Source organism: Diabrotica virgifera, chromosome 8, assembly GCF_917563875.1.
Source record: "Diabrotica virgifera virgifera chromosome 8, PGI_DIABVI_V3a".
Classification (NCBI taxonomy): Eukaryota; Metazoa; Arthropoda; class Insecta; order Coleoptera; family Chrysomelidae; genus Diabrotica; species Diabrotica virgifera.
Window position 1 is genome coordinate 197,183,542 of NC_065450.1, and position 21,729 is coordinate 197,205,270.

The 21,729-nt window shown below is 32.7% G+C and overlaps 1 protein-coding gene across 1 annotated transcript in view; it reads left to right on the plus strand.

Annotated features, from left to right (window-relative positions):
• The window catches only part of LOC126889255 (maestro heat-like repeat-containing protein family member 1), an 82,668-nt gene that overhangs the window by 29,931 nt on the left and 31,008 nt on the right, over positions 1-21,729 (plus strand). The window contains exons 6-8 of the mRNA XM_050657359.1: positions 2,165-2,508; positions 8,600-9,073; positions 18,157-18,331. Coding sequence (XP_050513316.1) covers positions 2,165-2,508; positions 8,600-9,073; positions 18,157-18,331 — 993 coding nt within the window. The remainder of the gene's footprint in view (positions 1-2,164; positions 2,509-8,599; positions 9,074-18,156; positions 18,332-21,729) is intronic.

A 21,729-nucleotide genomic window follows, 5' to 3' on the forward strand; every position in this document is an offset into this window, starting at 1 on the left:
TTAAAAAATAAGGATGGAGAATAACTGGTCGCTTCATATTCGAAACTTCTATAGGCTAGCAGGAATAAAAGAATTAAAGTATCCCAATATTTTTTATTATTAGCAACAAACACTGAAAGGGATTGGCAAACTACAGTTCTATTATGTCTTTCTACCATTCTGTCTGATTGCAGATGGAGAGGCGTAGTGGAAGTATTCTTAATACATACCCAATATTTTCATGAAATCTTGCCATAATTCTGATTCAAATATTCGTCCTTGATGAGAATATGTCTTGATACGACGTGTAGTATGAATTCTTCTGCTACTGTAGTCGCTTCTTGCTGTGGACCGACCGTATCCACCGCAAGTCGGTCAAAAGGCTCTTCGGAAAGATATTGTGCCATTTTACCACGACTTCTTGTTCTAGGACCTTTTTTATCGTTACATAAATCTTCCACATCTCCGCGACAACATTGGTTTATATTATACATTTTCTGACGTTCCAAACATTTCGAGACATTTCGGATATTTCAATTTCAATGATATGTATAACACTCTAGATTTTTATTTCTTTTTCGTTAAGGGACTTTTTCTGTATGGAATAAATCTAACGGAACTTTCGTAACAGTTTTATGGACACTTGAAACTGATATCCCATTTTGCCAAGAGTTTCACAAGGCCTTGCGCAACATTGTTGTCGTTTCTGGCTTTTTTACTCTCTCTCTCTCTCTCTCTCTCTCTCTCTCTCTCTCTCTCTCTCTCTCTCTCTCTCTCTTTCTCTCTCTCTCTCTTTTCTCTCTCTCTCTCTTTTCTCTCTTTCTTCGGTTCAGTTAGGTTAGAATTGGAACATAATGAATCGACACAGTATTAATAACAGTAGTGATACTCTCATTGTCACTTTTGAAGTATTATTTTGTAGAGGCATCCATCTTTGGGGCGAAAAGTTACGACCGGACTGGCTCAATGAAAAATCTTCCTGTTAATCAGAGTCACTAAAAGCCATATTGTAGGGTTTTAAGGTTAGAAATATTATTTAGACGAATTAAACAGGTTCAATAAATTATCAAATCTTTGAACCTTAAAGTTGGATTTATAGTTTGACGTAGCGTAGACGTAGACGCAACGGAGACGGAAGAAACGGACTGGAGACGTAAGAAAATAATATGCCAATTTATAAATCGACGTAGCGGAATTTTTGCGCATGAGTAGAAAGATGACTTAATTCTAATTCAACAACATAGCCTTAAATAGCCTATAAATTATACGAACAGTAAACAAACTTTGTGTTTATTTATTTATACTTATACTATTATTTATAATATTTATCTGTTTTGTGTGTTACATGGATTAGGAAATAAACGAAGGTATGCTCCTTGGTGCCGCATGCTGTGGGATTTCCAACTATTTTGTTTCATTTCCTGGTCTTTAAAATGTTTATTGGATTTACCTATCGTATAATATGTGTGGATAACCCCGAATTAGGCTAATAAACAACTCATATTTATCTGAAATATTAAAATGACTCTATGATATATTTTTATTAAATTAATAACTTAACATCCATTGCATTAACAAAAATTAACAAAATTCGAATATGTTGATAAACAACTTCTTTACAAAATTGATGAGGGCGTGTTTTGGGTGACAGAACAAAATTTTTCCTTTTGATTTTTGATTGGCCAGACGTAAGAAACGCACTGTAAAAGATGAAAGTTGGTGAACTCTTCCGTTCCGTTACGTTTCTCTTACGTTCGCTTTCGCTTGCGTTTATTTATAAACACGAGTACACAAAATTCGGTGTTGATCTTTTCCAGTTCGTCTCCGTTGCGTCTACGTCTACGCTACGTCAAACTATAAATCCAACTTAACTTTGAACTTTAAACCAGGAGCAACTGTGCTACTACGCACCTGAGTTGATAGTTTAACCTTCAAACTACTTAAGATTCAAAGTGAGTTCTGCGACTTTTCGCCCCCAAGCTGTCTGCGCGGAGGAATGCGTGACTTCATCAAGGTCGCAGAGTGTCATTACTGTTTCTTATTAATACCATATTAATACTGTGGAATCAACCTGCACACCGGTGTTGCCAGATTATATATAAAAGCTTTTTCGAGATTCCGGCGACATTTATTTCGACGGAAATTTTAGTGTACTTGGTTGACATATTTTCTTTACAAATCATAGGTTGGTTTCTTCTCACATTCATCTCCACAGCGGCCCCGAGTACATAGAACTTTTTCCTCTAATCATTCCGACGGTCACGGCTCTAGTGAGACTTCCTGTTCCGATAGAATCCGAAGACAGAATTAAGTTGCTTAAACTGTTCTTCGACAACGTCTACAACGCAGCTACGGTTTACTGCAAGATCAATCCGGACAACACGGACAAGTATTACGGAGAGCTGAAGCTGGTGCCGCACGTCACCAAGAGTTTCACCGAGTTGAATCAGCTGGTGAAGGATTTGCTGTTGCAGAATCTGTCTCCCGCCACATTGGACGAAATCGTTACTTTGTTGGAGCCTTGGTTAAGTGAGTAGGTTTCGTTATATCACAGGAAACGAAGCATTTAAAAATGGAAAAATTACTGCCGGCTTATTTTCAATTGTAATGCCTGGGAAATCAATAAAAAAGGAGTACCATCTCGTGGGTATAGAAATTTTTACTGCGTCATGTTTTTATTAATAGACCTGGAAGGATCTGTTTTTAGGTGGATGTGAGAGGTGGCATTCGGATTTTTGCGGATAAAGTTAGGTGATAACTTCGTTAATAATAATTGACTTATGCTCCTTCTCAAATATGCCCGGAACATTAATAAAAAAAAAATAAAATATTTAAAAATTTCAAAAAATTTCGTTTCTTTTCTGCTTTCTTTGCTTATAACTTTAAAACGATTCATTTTGGAACAAAGTCGTATAGGAATAAAACAAAGATAATTAAATTTTCTGTCAGATACGATTGGTTAAAAATGTCTTAATTTAACACCCTTGCTGCAAAATAGCAATAAATATAAAATAAGGGGGCAAAAGAAGCCTGTCCTTATTCAATGTTTTTCCATCACTTAGGTTACACTTGGAACTTTCCTAATTCCCTTAGAAATTTTTTGTAATGTGCTAAAACCGTTCACCAAATTTCATTAAAATTGACTTACTTGATTTTGCATAATAATTTTGCAATCTAAACTTTTTTAAAAAAATTAAAATTTTTTAAAATCTTGCACAACAAAAACTAGAACATACAAAGTTTTGTCAATTTTTTTACATATACAGAAGCACTCCACCTATCTAATGCACTTTACAGAATTGAAATCGGATTATTTAAGCAGCCTCAGCAATGTTTTAAAGTTATAAACAATTTTTTGGCTTAAAAACAAATTAGTGCTGTGTCCAGGAGGGGGTGCTACGGGCTCCTTTATTTAGATGGACTTACCCATGTTTTTTCTATGTGTTTTGATCCGTAGAACACGAATTTTTTGGGTAACAGTTTATCCGGATGTCGATAAGATTGTTATAAACAAAGAACTTGAGGAATTACATAACATCGATTTTTCGCAAAATAAAACATTCTTTTGTATTTTTGGGTAATTCTAAGCAAAAAATGTTCATACAAGTTTTTTCGTAGGATGCATAGTTTTCGAGATAAACGCGGTGGAACATTTAAAAAATCGAAAAATTGCAATTTTTGAACGAGAATAACTTTTGATTAAAAAATAAAATAGCAATTCTGCTGACAGCATTTGAAAGTTTAAGTCAAATTATACCGGTTTTAATGATTTGCATTGCTAAAAATAATTTTTTTTATTATTAAACAAAGCTATTTGTTTATAAGCCAAAAAATTGTTTATAATTTTAAAACATTGCTGAGGCCCCTTAAATAATCCGATTTTAATTCTGTAAAGTGTATTAGATAGGTAGAGTACCTCTTTATATGTAAAAAAATTATCCAACTTCTAAATTGTCTACTTTTTGTTCAGAAAGATTTTAAAAAATTTGAACTTTTTTAAAAACATTTACATTGCAAATTTATTATGCAAAATCTATTAGGTCGATTTTAATGAAATTTGGTAGACCATTTAAGTAAGTTATAAGAATTTTCTAAGCGAATTACTAAGGTTCTAAGTGCCACCAAAGTGGTTAAGAAACATTGAATAACAACAGGCGTATTTTGCCCCCTTATTTTGTATTTATTGCTATATTGCAGAAAAGGTAATACCTTAAGACATTTTTGACCAGTCGTATATCACACAAAATTCAATTATCTTTATTTTATTTCTCTACGACTTTGTTTTTCGAAATTTGTAAATATTTTAATTTTTTTATTAATGTTCCGGGCATATTTGAGAAGGAGCATAAGTTAATTATTATTACTGAAGGTGTGACCTAACTTTATCTGCAAAAATCCCAATGTCACCTCTCACATCCAAAAATACACGTTTTTTTACAGATTAGTCCTGGTCTATAATATTTAAGCAAAAAAGCGATATTTGTCATTAATTTCAATATTGTGAAAAACTACTAACTCATTGTAGATGAAAACATTTAACAAACGACTTTCTTGAAAATACTTGCTCTTTAAAATGAGTTTTTCTAAATTAAAAAATATTTATAAAAAAACAAGTTATTGCAAATTAAACCCGAAAGTAAGCATGTTTTTCAATTGTTTATAATTATTAAAATCAAAAATAAAAATATTTAAAACATTTCACAATGTGAGTTTTTATGTAGTTATTATATGTGCAAAAGATTGGCTCGATCGGTGCCCGATGGTGTATGTTTAAATAATTATATTTGTTTATCCTATTTGAGAAAAAAAGGTAATTTTCAAATTGCTGTACAGGCGCTTTGTCAATATTTATAATGTTTTTTTGATGTCATTCTATTCGTAAGTTCTCAAGTTGTTATGTTTTTAAAAAAGAATATTCATTTATAATTATCTACTTCCAAATAATTGATGCAGAATGAAGCACCATTTTCGCCATATAATCAATTAAAATATCTGCGCCATTTTAACCTTTACAAAAGAACAAAATACCATCTGAAAGATTATGAAATAAACACATACATGAAATTTTGTACGACCCATAGAACAAAAGATATATTTTTCTTTTTTTTTAACAAAGGCAACACCCTGTGGAAGATTCTAGCATATTATTATATAAAATATTTAAATTAAAACTTAATTGTAGCTTTAGGCGTTATTAATATTTTCTTTTTTGATTCATTTGCTTATGTTGGATAATAAAAAAGTTAGGTACGTTAACAACTAGCGATGTTTTTCATCAATAAATTCTCATTTTCTGCTTAGTTTAATAAACAAGCCTAAAGTAGGCTATGAGAAATTAACAATTTAACGGATGTCAAATTGTTAACAGTCAAAAAGTGTCGGGTTTGTTGCGAAAATTAGTAGATTTATTATTTAAAGTTTCAATTAAGTCCGTATTTTTTGTTGTTTGGTGGAAATGGAACGCGCTACAAGGAATTTGACCCGCGATGAGTGTGTTCAAGCAGTGAACTTACATAGCGAATAACTTAGCTACCATGCTATCGGCTCCTTATATTGGTAACAATTTTTTGCTAATGCACGATAATGCAAGATCTCACGTTCACAAACTGTAATCGAATATTTACAAACAGGTAAATCTTCGGACTTTGAATTGGCCATCGCATAGTCCAGATCTTAACTCGATCGAACATTTGTGTGACATAATTGGCAGAAGACTACGAAAGCGTTTGCCACCTTGTAAAGGATTTATATTAGCATTCAAAAAATAAGAGTATTTAATCGATTTAATTTTTAAAAGTCTTGGGTAAACATTATACACATTCAATGTTTGGATTTCATAAGTAGGTGGCATTGATTTAAGTAATCTAGGCCACACATATTGAAAACAGCAAGGCAGCAATAATGCTGCTATTAGTAATTCACGGTCACGTTAAAGAATAGTCAATCATAACAAACAAATACGATTTATTTATAGATACGTAAAAGGATAGACAGAGATTATTCATTATTCAGAAAAAGACTTGGTTAGAGTCGAGACGGTGTCCATCCATCCAACACCAACTACAGTCGGAAAAATGAAAGAATACCCATGAACGAACATATAAAACACGCTGTATTTTCCTGTAACTGTGTCACAAAGAAAATTGCCCAGCGCAAGTACAAGTAATAATATTATTATTACATGTACTTGCGCTGGGCAATTTTCTTTGTGACACAGTGACAGGAAAATACAGCGTGTTTTATATGTTCGTTCATGGGTATTCTTTCATTTTTCCTACTGTAGTTACTGTCATACTTAGTGAGTTAAATAAATATATTCAAAGTATAAAAGTATAAAAAATAAAGTATTTAGTGTTTCAACCCCATCACCGGGGTGGCAACCCTGCACCACCATAACTTTCTAGAACCTTTCAAGAGGTAGAAACAGTAGCTCTCGAGATTTGGAATAATATTGATCAAGACAAAATATCATACCGCATTTGTAATATGAACGTACGTATCTCTTTTATTATCGAACATAAGCGATGGAAATAAAAAATAAAATGTTGTTCTGAAGCTATTTTCTTGTGGCATTTTTACAATTTTAACTATTTATAATGGGAAATAAGCCACATTATTATTAAAAAATGATTTTTATTAACGTTTCGACGCCCAAATCGGGTGCCGTTGTCAAAATACAAAATACTACTAACATAAACAAAAATGTTGTTGCTTAGTAAAATCACCCGATTTGGGCGTCGAAACGTTAATAAAAATCATTTTTTAATAATATTGTGGCTTATTTCCCATTATAAATAGTTAAAAAATAAAATGTTAAGAAAGCTTAAGGCCACAATTGAGTTTCAATTTCAATATTTTATATATGCTAGAATATTCCACACGGTGTTCCGAACTTTAAGAAAAAAATACAGTATGATTGTTACTACACCCGGTATAAAATGACACTTACCTGTCTAGCGACAATATCATTACATCGATTTTCTTAAGGAGATGGGTACGTATTTTCGGCTGCAATGCTATTCAAATGGGGATTCATTTTTTTCGAATCCTGAGAAAACTAATAAGTATATTTGAAACATTGAAACGCAGAATGAAAGATATTACGTTATTAGCGAGGGCCGCAAGTCCCTGAGAACTTCTATAATGTTTATTTTAATAAGTTACAGGGGTGAAAAACTAAGAAAATTTAGTGTGATTTTTAATTTCAAATATCTGATTCAAAATAAACTTTTTGTTTATTATAAGGGACTTTCGGCCCTCGGTAATAATTTAGTCTTTCATTCTGCGTTTAAATTTTTCAAAAATATTTATTGGTTTTTTGAGGATTCGAAAAAAATGAACACAATGTCCGCGGTAATATTTTCGAAATCTATCTTTGTCTTACAACGCACTCAGTCGAATAGAATATTGTCAGCATATTGTCAGTCAAACAGTGACAATCAGTGACAATTTTAAATATTTGACATAGTATCGGGATTATTTTGAGTTGTTGATTAAATAATATTGATAGACATATTAGTGTATTATCCGTTGCAAGATAATTCGGATGGAATTCCCCAGAGTAAGAGACTGGACTGATATCAAGCACAAAATGACTGTACTCGATTAATGCTGTAACGAATAGTCACCCTTAGTCTTTCGTTACATTAGGTTCAATTTTAAATTCTATCCAAAGTTTAAAGGTACTTAGCTAAATGATAAATCTGATTAAATCCGAAATATCTTGCAACGCATAGTATTTGATAAATAATTGATTTAAGACGTGAACTTAATAAAAAGTTATTTATTGTGTATTATTTGTGGAAGATCCAAGCAGAGAATACATCAGGATAATATATTCTATGATCTAAGTATTTTGTTGTTAAAGATGTTCAAAATTGTAAGCGTTCCATAGTAACAATATATTATTAAAAAATCACTTGAACACTTTTCCTCTTTTCTCGATTGAGTATTAGTTTTTGTTGTACATATAAATGATTACAATCACTGAATACATAGTTAGTGAAAAAATTATCACATTTATTAACTGAATTAATAATTTGCAATTATACAAATAACAGTTATCCAAGAACATTCAAAAGCCATCTCTTTAAAGTTAATGATGACATTGTCAAGTAGAATGACATTCAAGTAATGTTTACGTATCCATACCAGTGTGAATTTTACTACACGTAATTTGCCGTGTAAAGACAGAAAAAGTAGGGATAGCCATAAAATATTTGCGAATTATGTACTGATGGCCTTAAATAATAAGGCTATACCATACAAAAAAAATCACTCAAATCGTTTAGGAAATTCGAGACATCTAACATGTCCATTTATTAAGGTGTTCCGTTAATTTTGCCGCTGTGTATATTTTTAAGAAAGTCACCTGTTGAACATTTTTATCTACAATGCGTAGTTTTTTCACAATATGAACAAAAAAAGTCACTTTTTTGGTTTACATGTTAATAAAGAAAACATTTCGTTACCCACGGGATGGTACGCCTTTTCTATTGACTTCGCCCAGATATTCCAGTTAAAAAATAGCTAGCAGTAATTTTTCGAACTTTCAAGTGCTTTTTAGACTTCGTTTCTGGGGGTATTAAGTTAGTACGAATAGTATAAAACTATTTTGTAGGTAAGAAGAGGCAAGAACAGAGACTACCGGCGGCCGAAACCTTGCGGTTGGTTCTTCAAACCTACTTGGACAACATGAAGTTCGCCTACGAATGTCCTACCACGTTCGGCCAAACTGGTTTCCTATTGGCCAAAGTCGTACCAAGGTGCACAGATCTCAACAAAAACATCCGAAAGGTGTCCGTTGAGTGCTTGTGCATCATTTTGTGTATAGCGGCCAGATACGAAGGCCACATGAGGGACCACGACAAAGTGCTGAGCAACTCGTTGCAGCATATCCACCAGCAGATCGATTCCGACGAACCGAAGCTGTTGTACAACTTAACCTCGGATTTGGCGCATATTATTTGCGTCAATCTTCCCTCCTTTCAACTAATTCACTGCATCGACGGTCTCACTGATGCTCTGCTTGATTGCGAGTCTTCAAGCTCCAACGGAAGCAGCGTAGTCCTTAATGTTATTCTAAAAAACAAAGGTAAGTAAAAAAATATCAGATATGTCGAATTCCACAGAAAATATTCCTTTTTTTGATGCTAAAAACGTTGCTTCTGAGTTTTGAGGCCAATTTGAATAGGGACATCCCTGACTGCTTCTTCTTTTTCTGGTAATCCTATCTTTTAATACCTGAATATTGGCAGGCTTTGTTCTATAAACGAAGTTTTTAAGTGACCCCACGAGAAACAGTCTAAAGCAGTGGTTTTCAATATTTTTGAGACATGTACCACAAAATACTTTTTATTATTTTTGGTACCACCTAACTGAAATGCCTATCTAGCTAGGTAATCTAATTAACTATAGTAGAGGTGCTGGTTTTTGGCTGTTTTTGCGTTTTGTGTACCACCGCAAATCTTGATATGTACCACCAGTAGGGTCTACCCCAAAATCCCGACAGCCAAAATCCCGACAGCCACAATCCCGACAGGTTTGATAAGTTTCTTTTTAACATATACATAATTACATTTATTTCTTGTTTTTTGTTTATGGCCATCTGTTTTTATTTTTTGTTACTAAACAAAAGTATTTACCATTTAATATGAACTAATTTTCTAAATAAAATTTCTAACATGGATATATGAATTAAATTATTTTTTTTGCCAATATACAGGGTGTAACAAAAATACAGGTCATAAATTAAATCACATATTCTGGGACCAAAAATAGTTCGATTGAACCTAACTTACCTTAGTACAAATGTGCACCTAAAAAAATTTACAGCCCTTTGAAGTTACAAAATAAAAATCGATTTTTTTCAATATATCGAAAACTTTTTGAGGTTTCTTATTGAAAAGGGACATGTGAAATTCTTATGATAGGAACATCTTAAAAAATAATTATAATGAAATTTGTGCACCCCATAAAAATTTTATGGGGGTTTTGTTCCCTTAAACCCCCCCAAACTTTTGTGTTCCAATAAATTATCATTGTGGCACAATTAGTTAAACACAATGTTTTTAAAACTTTTTTGCCTCTTTGTACTTTTTCGAAAAGTTAGTTTTTTTTTTAGATATTTTGAATATTTTGTCAAATCCACCACATATTGTGTACTGTTAAGTACGATTTTAGAGACTTGGTAATAATATGAAAATTTATTGATAAATTACAGTTTGAGGTATACTTCGAACCATATTAAAATAGAAGCCACTTCTCGATAAAAGGTGCCTTATCTGAAAAATACTGAGGCAAAAAAGTTTTAAAAACAGTGTGTTTAAGTAATGGTACAGCAATAATAGTTTAAATGGAACGTACACAAACATTTGGGGGGTTTAAATGCACAAACCCCCCATAAAATTTTTATGTAAACATATTAAAAAAGAAGCCGCATCTCGATTAAAACTGGTTTATCCAAAAAGTACTAAGAGGCAAAACAGTTTTAAAAACATTGTGTTTAACTAATGGTACTACAATAATAATTTAATTGGAACGTACATAAAAGTTTAGGGGGGTTTAAGGGAACAAAACCCCCATAAAATTTTTATGGGCTGCACAAATTCCACTATAATTTCTTTTTAGGATGCTCATGCCATAAGAATGCCACATGTCCATTTTCATTAAAAAATCTCTAATAGTTTTCGATATATCGGAAAAAATCGATTTTCATTTTGTAACTTCAAAGGGCTGTAACTTTTTTTGTGTGCATATTTGTACTAAGGTAAGTTAGGTTGAATCGAAATATTTTTGGTCCCAGAATATGTGATTTAAGTTATGACCTGTATTTTTGTTACACCCTGTATAGTCCAACAATATATGTATAATCAAACCCTGAATTCAAGTTTACTTTCATATAAAGATATTATCATGTCAATTACAACCTCCCATTTCAGTAAGTATAGCTTTTATATGTATTATAAAATTAGGTGTTTCATAATTGTTTCTTTTAAAATACATAGTAATTAGTACACTTACTTATTAGTAAGTAACTAATTTTCCAATTTCAATACTCTATAACAGGGTCACCAATTATATTCCCTGAGGGTCCGTTTCGAAAACCTAGGACGCTTCCAGGGTCCGGATTTAATGCTACCTGATTCTGGTCGTCTTTTTTTGTCTGCACCTATAGTGTTCAACAGTTTTTTGGAACATATTTAAAAAATAATGTAGTTAAATTTTGAATTTTGGTAATAGCTGACATTAAATAGCTTTGTTTACTTTACAGCTGCAGTTCTGTACATTGTACGGCGAATAAAGAAACTATATATCGAAAGGCAAACTAATAATTAATATATGATTGTTTTTTGGCCTTTTTAAACAAGTAGACCTTTTTAAGTATTTGGGAATAATGTTAAACAACAAAGGTACACAAGAAGATGAAATTGGAAACAGAATAAAATTGGCAACGAGAACTTATTATTCACTGTATAAAAATTTCCTAAACAAAAAAGAAATATCGAAGAAAACCAAAATGACAGTATATAAAACTGTATATATGCCAATTACAATATATGGGGCAGAAAACTGGGTAATTAATGACAGACAAAGAAAAAGATTACAAGCTACAGAAATGAGATACTTAAGAAAAGTGGTGGGAGCAAGAAGATTAGACAAAAGAAGAAACGAAGATATAAGACATGAATTACAGGTAAAATCGCTCAACGAAAAAGTTGAAGAAAAGAAGTTAAAATGGGCTGGACACATGATAAGAATGAGTGGTGAGAGACAAGTGAAAATGACATGGGAGGCCAAAGCAGTGGGTAAAAGCAGGAGGGGCAGACCAAGGAAAAGCTGGAACATTAGTGTAAACGAAATACTCAAGAAAAGAGGAACATCGTGGCAAGAAGCAAAAGTTTTAGCAGCAGATAGGAAGAAGTGGCGTAAATTTGCAGAGAGTATTATATAAAGGAGGAATCCTCGACACCTAATGGTAAAAGAGGCAACCGATTATGTATGTATGTATGTTTTTTGGCCATTGTAGGGTTGAATACTTTCTTGGTACAGTTAGACCAGGGCATTTAGGAAAAAATTAATCTATTTTTAAATACAGGCCCTATCGACTTATAACTTTTTGCATTGAGTTAAATCTACAATCTACAATAAAATCTACGATAGAAAAATGGGTGGAAATGTTTAATTGCATTTACAGTGCGTAACATGCATCCCAAAGTGGATAAACATGTTAAAATCAGTATATTTTGTTACTCGAGTGTTTTGGTGGTCGCTGATCACGAACACCCCATCAGAACCGACCTCCGAAGCACCTAGTGCCCAGGGTCACTGCTAAGGCACTTCGTCTTCTGGAGTTTTGAGGGTGTTAGGCACTAAATTGATTCAAACAGAATTTTTAGGGTCGCTGAACAAGAACACTCCGTTAGAACCGACGTCCGGTGCACCTCAAAACTCCAGAAGACGACGCGCCTTAGCAGTGACACTGGCCACCAGGTGGTCCGGGGGGTCGGTTCTGATGGCGTATTCATATTCAGCGACCCAAAAAACGTCTGAGTAATCTGTTTATGCATGCAAATAGATTATTAGGGGGTTTTTGGCATCGCTGGACCACATATCAATATAAGCCATCAGAACAGACCCCGCACCACCTGGTGCATACGGTTGCTGCTAAGGCACGTCGTCTTCTGGAGTTTCCGAGGGTTTTTCTTTGTCCCGGGATTTCATCAGGTGTACCGGGCGTCGCACAGTGTTCAAAATTGAAGGAAAAGTGATCGTAAGTACAAAAAAAAAATAAATCTGAGAATGCCGAAATTAAGGGGTTTGTTTGTACTACTCATGATGCAACTTCTCAGCAAAAATTGATTTTTTAAGTTTGTTAGGGCCAGATGTATTAATGGTCAAAAGTACAAAATTCAGTATAATTTTATACATCAAATTTAAATCCTCAGAAGCTGCCTTTTACTTGGAATATTACTTCATTTATGTGGCTAGCTAATATACAAGTAATTATTTGAGATAAAAGTACATACTTTAAAGATTAAAATAGCATAGTTAGTCCAGGGCGCATCTGTTTTGAGATGGACGTTGAGAGGTGACTCAAATTTTTTTGCAGAAATTGCTTGAAAATAAATCAAATAATAATATTTGAGTTATCCTCCCTCTCAAAAAGGTCCGGAACATTGTTTAAATAATCAAAATGTCAAAAATTGAAGGAAAAATTCGATTTTTTTCTTCGTTTTTTGATTATAACTTTAAAAGTATTCATTTCCGAGAAAAGTTGTGCTGACATAAAAGTTGCGTAATTAAATTTCCTACAATATAGAATTGGTTAAAAATTTAAAAAATAGTCACCCTAGTTGCAAAATAGCAATAATTGCGAAAAAACCATACAAAAACAAGTATTCGCATTTTACGTTTTTCAACCATTAATGCTACACTTAGGACCTTCATATTTCATCCAGAAAAACCTTATGATAAAGTAAAACAATACTGTAAATTTTATTAAGATCGGTTCAATAGATTTTGCAAAATAAATTTTGCAATTCAGCTTTCGCAACAAAAACTCATTTTTTCAAAATGTTACAGGACTGAAAATAAAGCAGATAGCAAGTTGAATTTTTTTTTGCTTATAGATGTGTACTGTATCTTTCATTTGCAATTTTCAAAATTAAAATCGATTAATTACCACGGCGTCAGAAAATTTTTGAAATAAACAATAATTTTTGGTGCTACGCGCAGGACAGCGGTGTTCGATTCACACAAGTTGATTTCCACCATAATTTCTTCCAATCTTTATCTAATATATTATTTTCTTACTCTATATTTTGTTGTATTTTAATATTTTAATTCCACAAAAATCAAACTAATTTTATTATTGTTTATGAAATATTGTTTAAACAATTGCATATGTTTAAAAATAATAAACTTTTATTATTTAAGTTAAAATATATGAACAAAGAAAGTTTTTACTAATAAAAGTGTTATTTGAAAGGATAGAGTATGTGTTTTTATTTTGCAATAAACAAATTTATTTATTTATATTGAAATGTAATAAAAATTAAAATGTATCAATCATTATCAAAGGTCATTGGAATGCCCAATCAGAGCAGACTATCCGCTGTCCTGCGCGTAGCACCAATAATTAATGTTTATTTAAAAAAATTCCTGAGCCGTGGTATTAATCGATTTTAATTTTGAAAAATTGAAAATGAAAGGTACAGTACACTTCTATACGTAAAAAAATTTTCAACTTGCTATCTGCTTTATTTTCAGTCCTGTAACATTTTGAAAAAAATGAATTTTTTTACGAAAGCTGGATTGCAAAATTTATTTGGCAAAATCTATTAAACCGATCTTAATCAAATTTACAGTATTGTTTTACTGTATCATAAAGTTTTTTAGGGTGAAACATGAAGGTCCTAAGTGTAGAATAAATGGTTGAAAAACGTAAAATGCGAATACTTGTTTTTGTATGTTTTTTTCACAATTATTGCTATTTTGCAACAAGGGTGACTATTTTTTAAATTTTTAACCAATTCTAGATTGTAGGAAATTTAATTTCGCAACTTTTATGTCAGTACAACTTTTCTCGTAAATGAATACTTTTAAAGTTATAATCAAAAAACCAAGAAAAAATCGAATTTTTCCATAATTTTTTGACATTTTGATTATTTAAACAATGTTCCGGACCTTTTTGAGAGGGAGGATAACTCAAATATTATTATGTGATTTATTTTCAAGCAATTTCTGCAAAAAAATTTGAGTCACCTCTCAACGTCCAAATGTACTAATATTTTTACAGATGCGCCCTGGTCTAAGTTAGTTTCACGGAAAGGTGATTTTGATTTTAATATAATCGGCTGTCTAAAAACCTATACAATTTTTGATAAAATTAATGTTTGACAGCGTATTACGTTTATTGTGCCATCTTGCGCCACGTTAAATCCTTCACTAAATGAAAGATTGCAATGTAAGGAATAAAAAAATATATAAGACAAACTGCGAAAAACTGCGCAACTGAGTAAATTGCGCACTAAGTTTGCATCGAGCGCTGCGCTCATTTAGTCTGAATTAATTGCACTCGTATGTATTGTTTACATGTATGTCAAACACATGTTGTTTGTTGGGGTTGTGAAAAGAGATTTTATTAATAGATAATGTTGTACATTAGTTTTATAAATAGCTATTATATTGCATACCGGGTGTACCAATAATACTGTGTTTTTTCTAAAAGTTCGAAACACCCTGTGGAATATTCTGGCATCTATAAAATGTTGAAATTAAACCTTACTTGTAGCCTTAGGCTTTCTTAACATTTTGTTTTTCGATTCATTTTCTTATATTGAAAAATAAAAAAGTTAGGTACTTTAACAACTAGCCATGTTTTTTGTCGATAAATCCTCATTTTTGCTTGGTTTAATAACAAAGCCTACATTAGGCTATGAGAAATTAACAATTTAATAAATGTCAAATTGTTAATAGTCAAAAAGTGTCTGATTTGTTGTGAAAATTAGTAGATTTATCATTTAAGGCTTCAATTAAGTCCGTAATTTTTTTTTTTGTTTGGCGAAAATGGAACGCGATACAAGGAATTTGACCGCGATGAGTATGTTCAAGTAGTGAGCTTACATAATGAAGAACTTAGCTACCATAATATCGGCTCCTTATATTGGTAAAAATTTTTTGCTATGCACGAAAATGCAAGAGCTCACGTTGCACGAACTTTAACCGAATATTTACAACAGGTACATCTTCGGGCTTTTGAATTGGTCACCGCATACTCTAGATCTTAACCCAATCGAATATTTGTGGGACATATTTGGCAGAAGACTACGACAGCGTTTGCCACCTCCTAGAACCTTACAAGAGGTACAAACAATAGCTCTTGAGATTTAGACTGATAGTGTTCAAGACCAAATAGCAAACCCCATTTGTAATATAAAAGTAATATATTTGAACTTAAACAAGTAACGGCACATATATTTTGAATAATGTATTGTGTCGCTTAATTTTCAAATATCTCGAAAACTTATGGTTTTATCACTAATAATGAATAATATACTCTTCAGTCTTAACGATAAAATCATTGGTCATAGAGATATTTGAAGTTTAAAATTAAGCGGCAAAATACATTAATCAAAATATCTGTACCGTTACATGTTTAACTTCAAATATCTCGAAACCTGATGACTTTATCGTTGCGAATGAAGTGTATGTTATTTACATAGATAGTATTGGAGAATCGAAAAATTCTGCTAAAATGGCATTTCCGTCAGTGGCGTAGAATTTGGGAAGGGTCAACCATTCACTGTCCCCTATCGTACGCCTCTGGTAATAGCCAGAAACGTTTTTTTAACATAATTTTATAGGGTCTACAATACCCACACCCTGTGCCAAGTATGAAAAGGATACGTCGAATAGTTTTAAACCACTGAGCAAAAATAGTTATTAAATTGTTAAATAAAACACCCTGTAACTCTGTAACAAGCCACATTTTATTTAAGTGATTTGGGTTAAATCCTAATATTTTGAGGTCTAGAATATAAAAATTAAAGATTTGACATTCTTAATGAAACAACCTGTATAACGATATTTTTTAAGTAATTCACCCCCTAATGAGGGGATGAAAACTAAAAAAAATGACTCCTATTATAATATACTCGTTATACGGTATAATACCTCAAATATTCCAAGTTTTCAGCCGGATCACTTTTACAGTTTAAACAAATTTAGTTTCGATCACGTTTTGACCAATTTTGAACACTGTGCGTCGGTTCTAATGGAGTATTCTTGTTCAGCTACCCCAAAAACCCCGTGTAATCTGTTTGCATTAATTTAGTGACAAAAAGTCTCGAAACTCCAGACGACCGACCTACCTTAGCAGTAACACATGTTTGTTGGAAACTTTATAAATCCGAAAATTATTTTAACTAAATTCACAACTGAAAAGTACTCCCACTTAACATGCAGAGAGGAAATGAATATAAAAAACGTACATGAAAATTGTACATAACAGTTTACTTAAACTCCAAGTTATTTATTATAATAGTATAACAATAAGCGGAAAACTCTTTACAAAATTAAATTATCAGCGACAAAAATTACATTTTTTATTTCGTACAACCTGTCTGAAGTTTGGATTGATGTTAGTGCAACTGATGCTCATTAGGGAGTTGAGATGTTCATCTGTTAGCTGAGACCTGTACCGATTTTTAATAAAGTGCATTATTGAAAAAGCAACTTCGCACACATAGGTTGAGATAAGCATAGTACACAATTTCACTGTCAAAGATTTTCAAAATTGCCGAATGTTCTCAATTTAGTGGGGGTCCGCACAAAACTAGCCTATGGTCCGGAATCGGACCGCGGTCCGCCATTTGGTAACCCCTGCTCTATAATATGATTTGGTATTGCATTTGAAAAGGAAACAATAAATATTCAAAATGTAGTGGTCGGAATTTTTTACTTGTGCTAGGATTGTTAGTTGCATGTCGGGATTTTGACCTGTCGGGATTCTGGCGTGTCGGTGTTTTGGCCGTTGGGATTTTGGCTGTCGGGATTTTGGGCGCCACCGCCACCGGTGGTATATGTACCACAGTTTGAGAACCGCTGGTCTAAAGGATTCATGTCGATGACCATTAGATAAAATTACGCCTTCCAATCCATTTTCTGGGAAACAAATAATGAAGTTTTTACATTAAAATGTAATTGAAAATACTTACTTGGATTTTCCAGAAAATCTACATCAATGCCGGACCATTTAAATTTTCCTTAATAAAAAAGGGGCCAATTATTTTGTCACATATTATTCCAGCCCATACATTAAGTTTTTCTTGATACTGTGTGTGGTATTCACGCATCCAAAGAGGATTGTTACGTTACCAATATCTACAATTATGCAGATTTACGTTTCCCTTAATTGGAAAAGTGCATAAAGCATAATATTCTGAGACACTGAAAAACTGAAATTTTTAGGGAGATTCTAATTATTTGAATAAGGACTGTACGTATTTAATAAATCTACTGTATGTTTTCTGATCTAATTCTTTTAATAATATTATCAATTTTATTCACTCCGAGAACCTACCCAATGGATAGAAAGAAATAAACGATAGAAAAGTACAAATTTGATAAATCTGCAGGGCCAACTGTATTGATGAAGTATGCAATTTTTTCTAGGTGGAGAACTGTCAAGTCATGTGGTACATGTGATCGAAAAACTACTGAAACAATTGTACCAGATTCGATGTCCAAGAACCAAGTCTTCCACCTACAGGGCTGTTTTGAATCTAGCGATGCATCATTCTAAGACTGTATGTGGCATTCTACTTAATCAACCGTTACCATTTGACAAGTAAGTGTTGTTATCTTTTAACGTTATTGTGTTCTTCATTTTTACCATAAGTTACACAAGCATTGGCTCGTTGACACATGGTAGGTAGTAGTGCCAACCCTTAACACTAAAAAGATTCGATATAGAATTGTAATACACCAACAACAACCAGCGTTTTTAGCTTTTAAGTCGACGATTTAGGATTTTTTACGGTAATTTTCATTTATTTCAGCCTTCAAACTCATATTTGTTCAATACAAGATGTTTTGAGTGTACATTCTTTGAAATATATCGATACGTACAGTTGAGTCCACGAGTCTTTACCCGTGCGTCATTAATACCTGGCGAGATAAAACACATACTTTTTATCTAGCATCATTCTCTTCCACGCATGAAACTAATGACAAACCAGCTGCCGCCTGTTATTAAGTAAAAACACATGTTATTTTCATTTAATTTCTGACGTTTTGGTTTGTTTACTTTTGTGGCTGTCAGTTTGTTGAATTTTTTGCTGTTATTTTGTCGAATTTTTGCATTTTGAAGTTTTTTATAGTATACAAACAGTTGTTTTCACAACTAATTTTATATTGGAGTAAGAAATTTTATGATAAGTTTATGTTATTTTACGATAAATTTTGACAACGTACAAAGCTAACCTCATTGTTGATACAGTTAAGGAATGCTTGTGTTTAATGTTCCTCCAAAGTGAATAAAATAACATAAAGAAAATATGTTATTGAATTTTTTTACAAATTGTTTATTTATTAATAATGTATAAACATTCTCAATTTTTTTGCAACACGAAAATGCAGCAGCTGCATAATACTATGGTCAAATCTGAGAGTGCGGGAAGAGTCTATACCGGTTTCGGGGGTTGTTTCCCCCTCATTAGTAGTCCCATATCCTCCTCTCTCAGATTCTTCCACGTACCACACTTTGGACCTTTCCGAATTGCAAAGAAAGAAATGTCACGGATGAACTAGGGCCATCTACCGAAAAACAAAGTAAGTTATCAATCGAAGTAGCACAGAAAACGACAATAAATATCGTCTCCATACCACCAGATTGACAACAGGTGGAATACTTTCTTTGGTTACAACCTCCCGAGATTTTCAAAAATTATTATAAATCATACAAGATGCCGAGGAAATTAAGATGAGAGAATTTTAAATAATTCACAACTCATCTGCTCAACGTGGTAAAAGCTCCAACAAGAAAGATTCCTTAATACTCAAACAAAAGAGTAAATGAATTAAAAATGTATAAACAAATGTTGCAAAGAAATTGAGAATGTTTATACATTTTTAGTTCGTTTACTCTTTTGTTTGAGTATTAAGGAATCTTTCTTGTTGGAGCTTTTACCATGCTGAGCAGATGAGTTGTGAATTATTTAAAATTCTCTTATGTTAATTTCCTTGGCATCCTGTATGATTTATAATTTTTGAAAATCTCGGGAGGTTGTAACCAAAGAACGTATTCCACCTGTTGTCAATTTGGTGGTATGGGAACGATATTTATTGTCGTTTTCTGTGCTACTTCGATTGTTAACTTACTATTTATTAAGTTACTTCAAATGTAGTTGTAATTATGCACCAAAATTTTAAAGCAAAACTTAAATTTGACATTCTATTTATTTGATAACGTCATATTTATACTATGACCCGTGATCGGAATAATACCCTGTTGCGTTTAGTAAATTTCCGACTTATTTCGTATGCTTTAAATGATGACGCACGGGTAAAGACTCGTGGACTCAGTAATATATACAGTATGATGTATTCAGAAACATACGATTTTTAACAAAGTCTTAAAACACGTCAATTTTAATTTTTGAATTGCCAACAATCACTGGCTATATTTACCGCAAAACGATATTTACGTATAAAATTTAATGCTTTTTACAACAAATTCATTAAAATTTTTAAATTTGTCGTTATTTTTTCTATAGCACCACGCTAGTAGACACACAGGTACCTATGTAATTGCTAAGCTTATGGTCTAATCCGGCCCGTTCTCACATGTGATGTCATTTGACCGTCATGTCATGTATGTCTTGTATTTTATAACTTTTACAACTTTAACACATAACAACAGTAACAATGACAACTATAAACTTCAAATACAACTGTTCTATAAAATGTCAACTCTCTGTGTTTATAATACATTTTCTGACGTTCCAGACGTCACTATACATTTCTAGGTTATTCAATGACATCTCTAATATTCTTCAACTTAATACTCATTCTTTGACGTCAAGGGACTTTTCTGTCTCGATTCTACCAAGTATGTCGACGACTCAACATGAACATATTCACGCAGAAAACAAAATGCATTACCATTGCGAAAGATCCAATTAAGCTCGTGATAGAGGAGAAACCCATAGAACAACATACTCAGTTCAAATATCTAGGTGTAGATTTATCAAGTTATCATGACCCAGCCAGAGTCAACAAGGCCGCAGTCATGTCCGGATGTTTGAGAGATGTGGTCTGGAATAACCAATATATGAGAATCAACAGCAAAGTTCGAATTAAAACTTGCATCAGACCTGTTATGAGTTATGACCTATAAGTATTGAATCAAGAGAAGACACCAATAAAACCAAAAGCATGCTACGAACAGCCGAAATGAAGACATTAAGAGCAATAGCAGGGAAGACAAGAAGGGATAGATTAAGAAACAACATCATCAGGGAACAATGTGGCGTACAAGATGTAGTAAAATGGGGTAGGCAAAGACGAAGAGTCATGTAGAGTTCAGTCATGTAAAAAGAATGGAGGTGCACAGACTACCAAGAATTGCGCTAGAAGAAAAACCAGCTGGCAAGCGTCCACCAGGGAGACCACCAATAAGATGGGAGAGATAGTTGGCAGTCTACCTCTCACGAAATAATTCATCCTCGGAATTAACAGATCGACACAAGACTTTTCTATGCAGGATCAATCTGTTTACTTCTCGGCATAAAAGTAAACAGTGCAACAAGTGAAGGGTTCAGGACTGTATTAGCTCAATGTGCCCGTGTGTCAACTTATGTGGCGGTTACTGTATTCGCTGTGTGCAAGGACTTGGAGGGGATACGAGAAACGACCGTGCGCGAGTCGCGGAGAAATATTGCAACTATCTTAAATAATTCATATTGTCAATTGAAATTGTCAAATTGACGTATATTTCATACCTACTGTCATTGAAGAAGAAAAATTATATATTGCTCCACAATATTGATATGATATGCAATATAAAAGTAAATTTAATTATTTGTATTTTGCTTGCAGTACTGCATTTAAATAACTAATTTTATTTACTACATACAATTGTTTATCTTTTAATAACATAACCTCATCTTACTTTTTCTTATAATTTTTTTTGGGCTATGGCCTTGACAATTATCCAGCAACCAGGACTTATATAATTGGCTAATA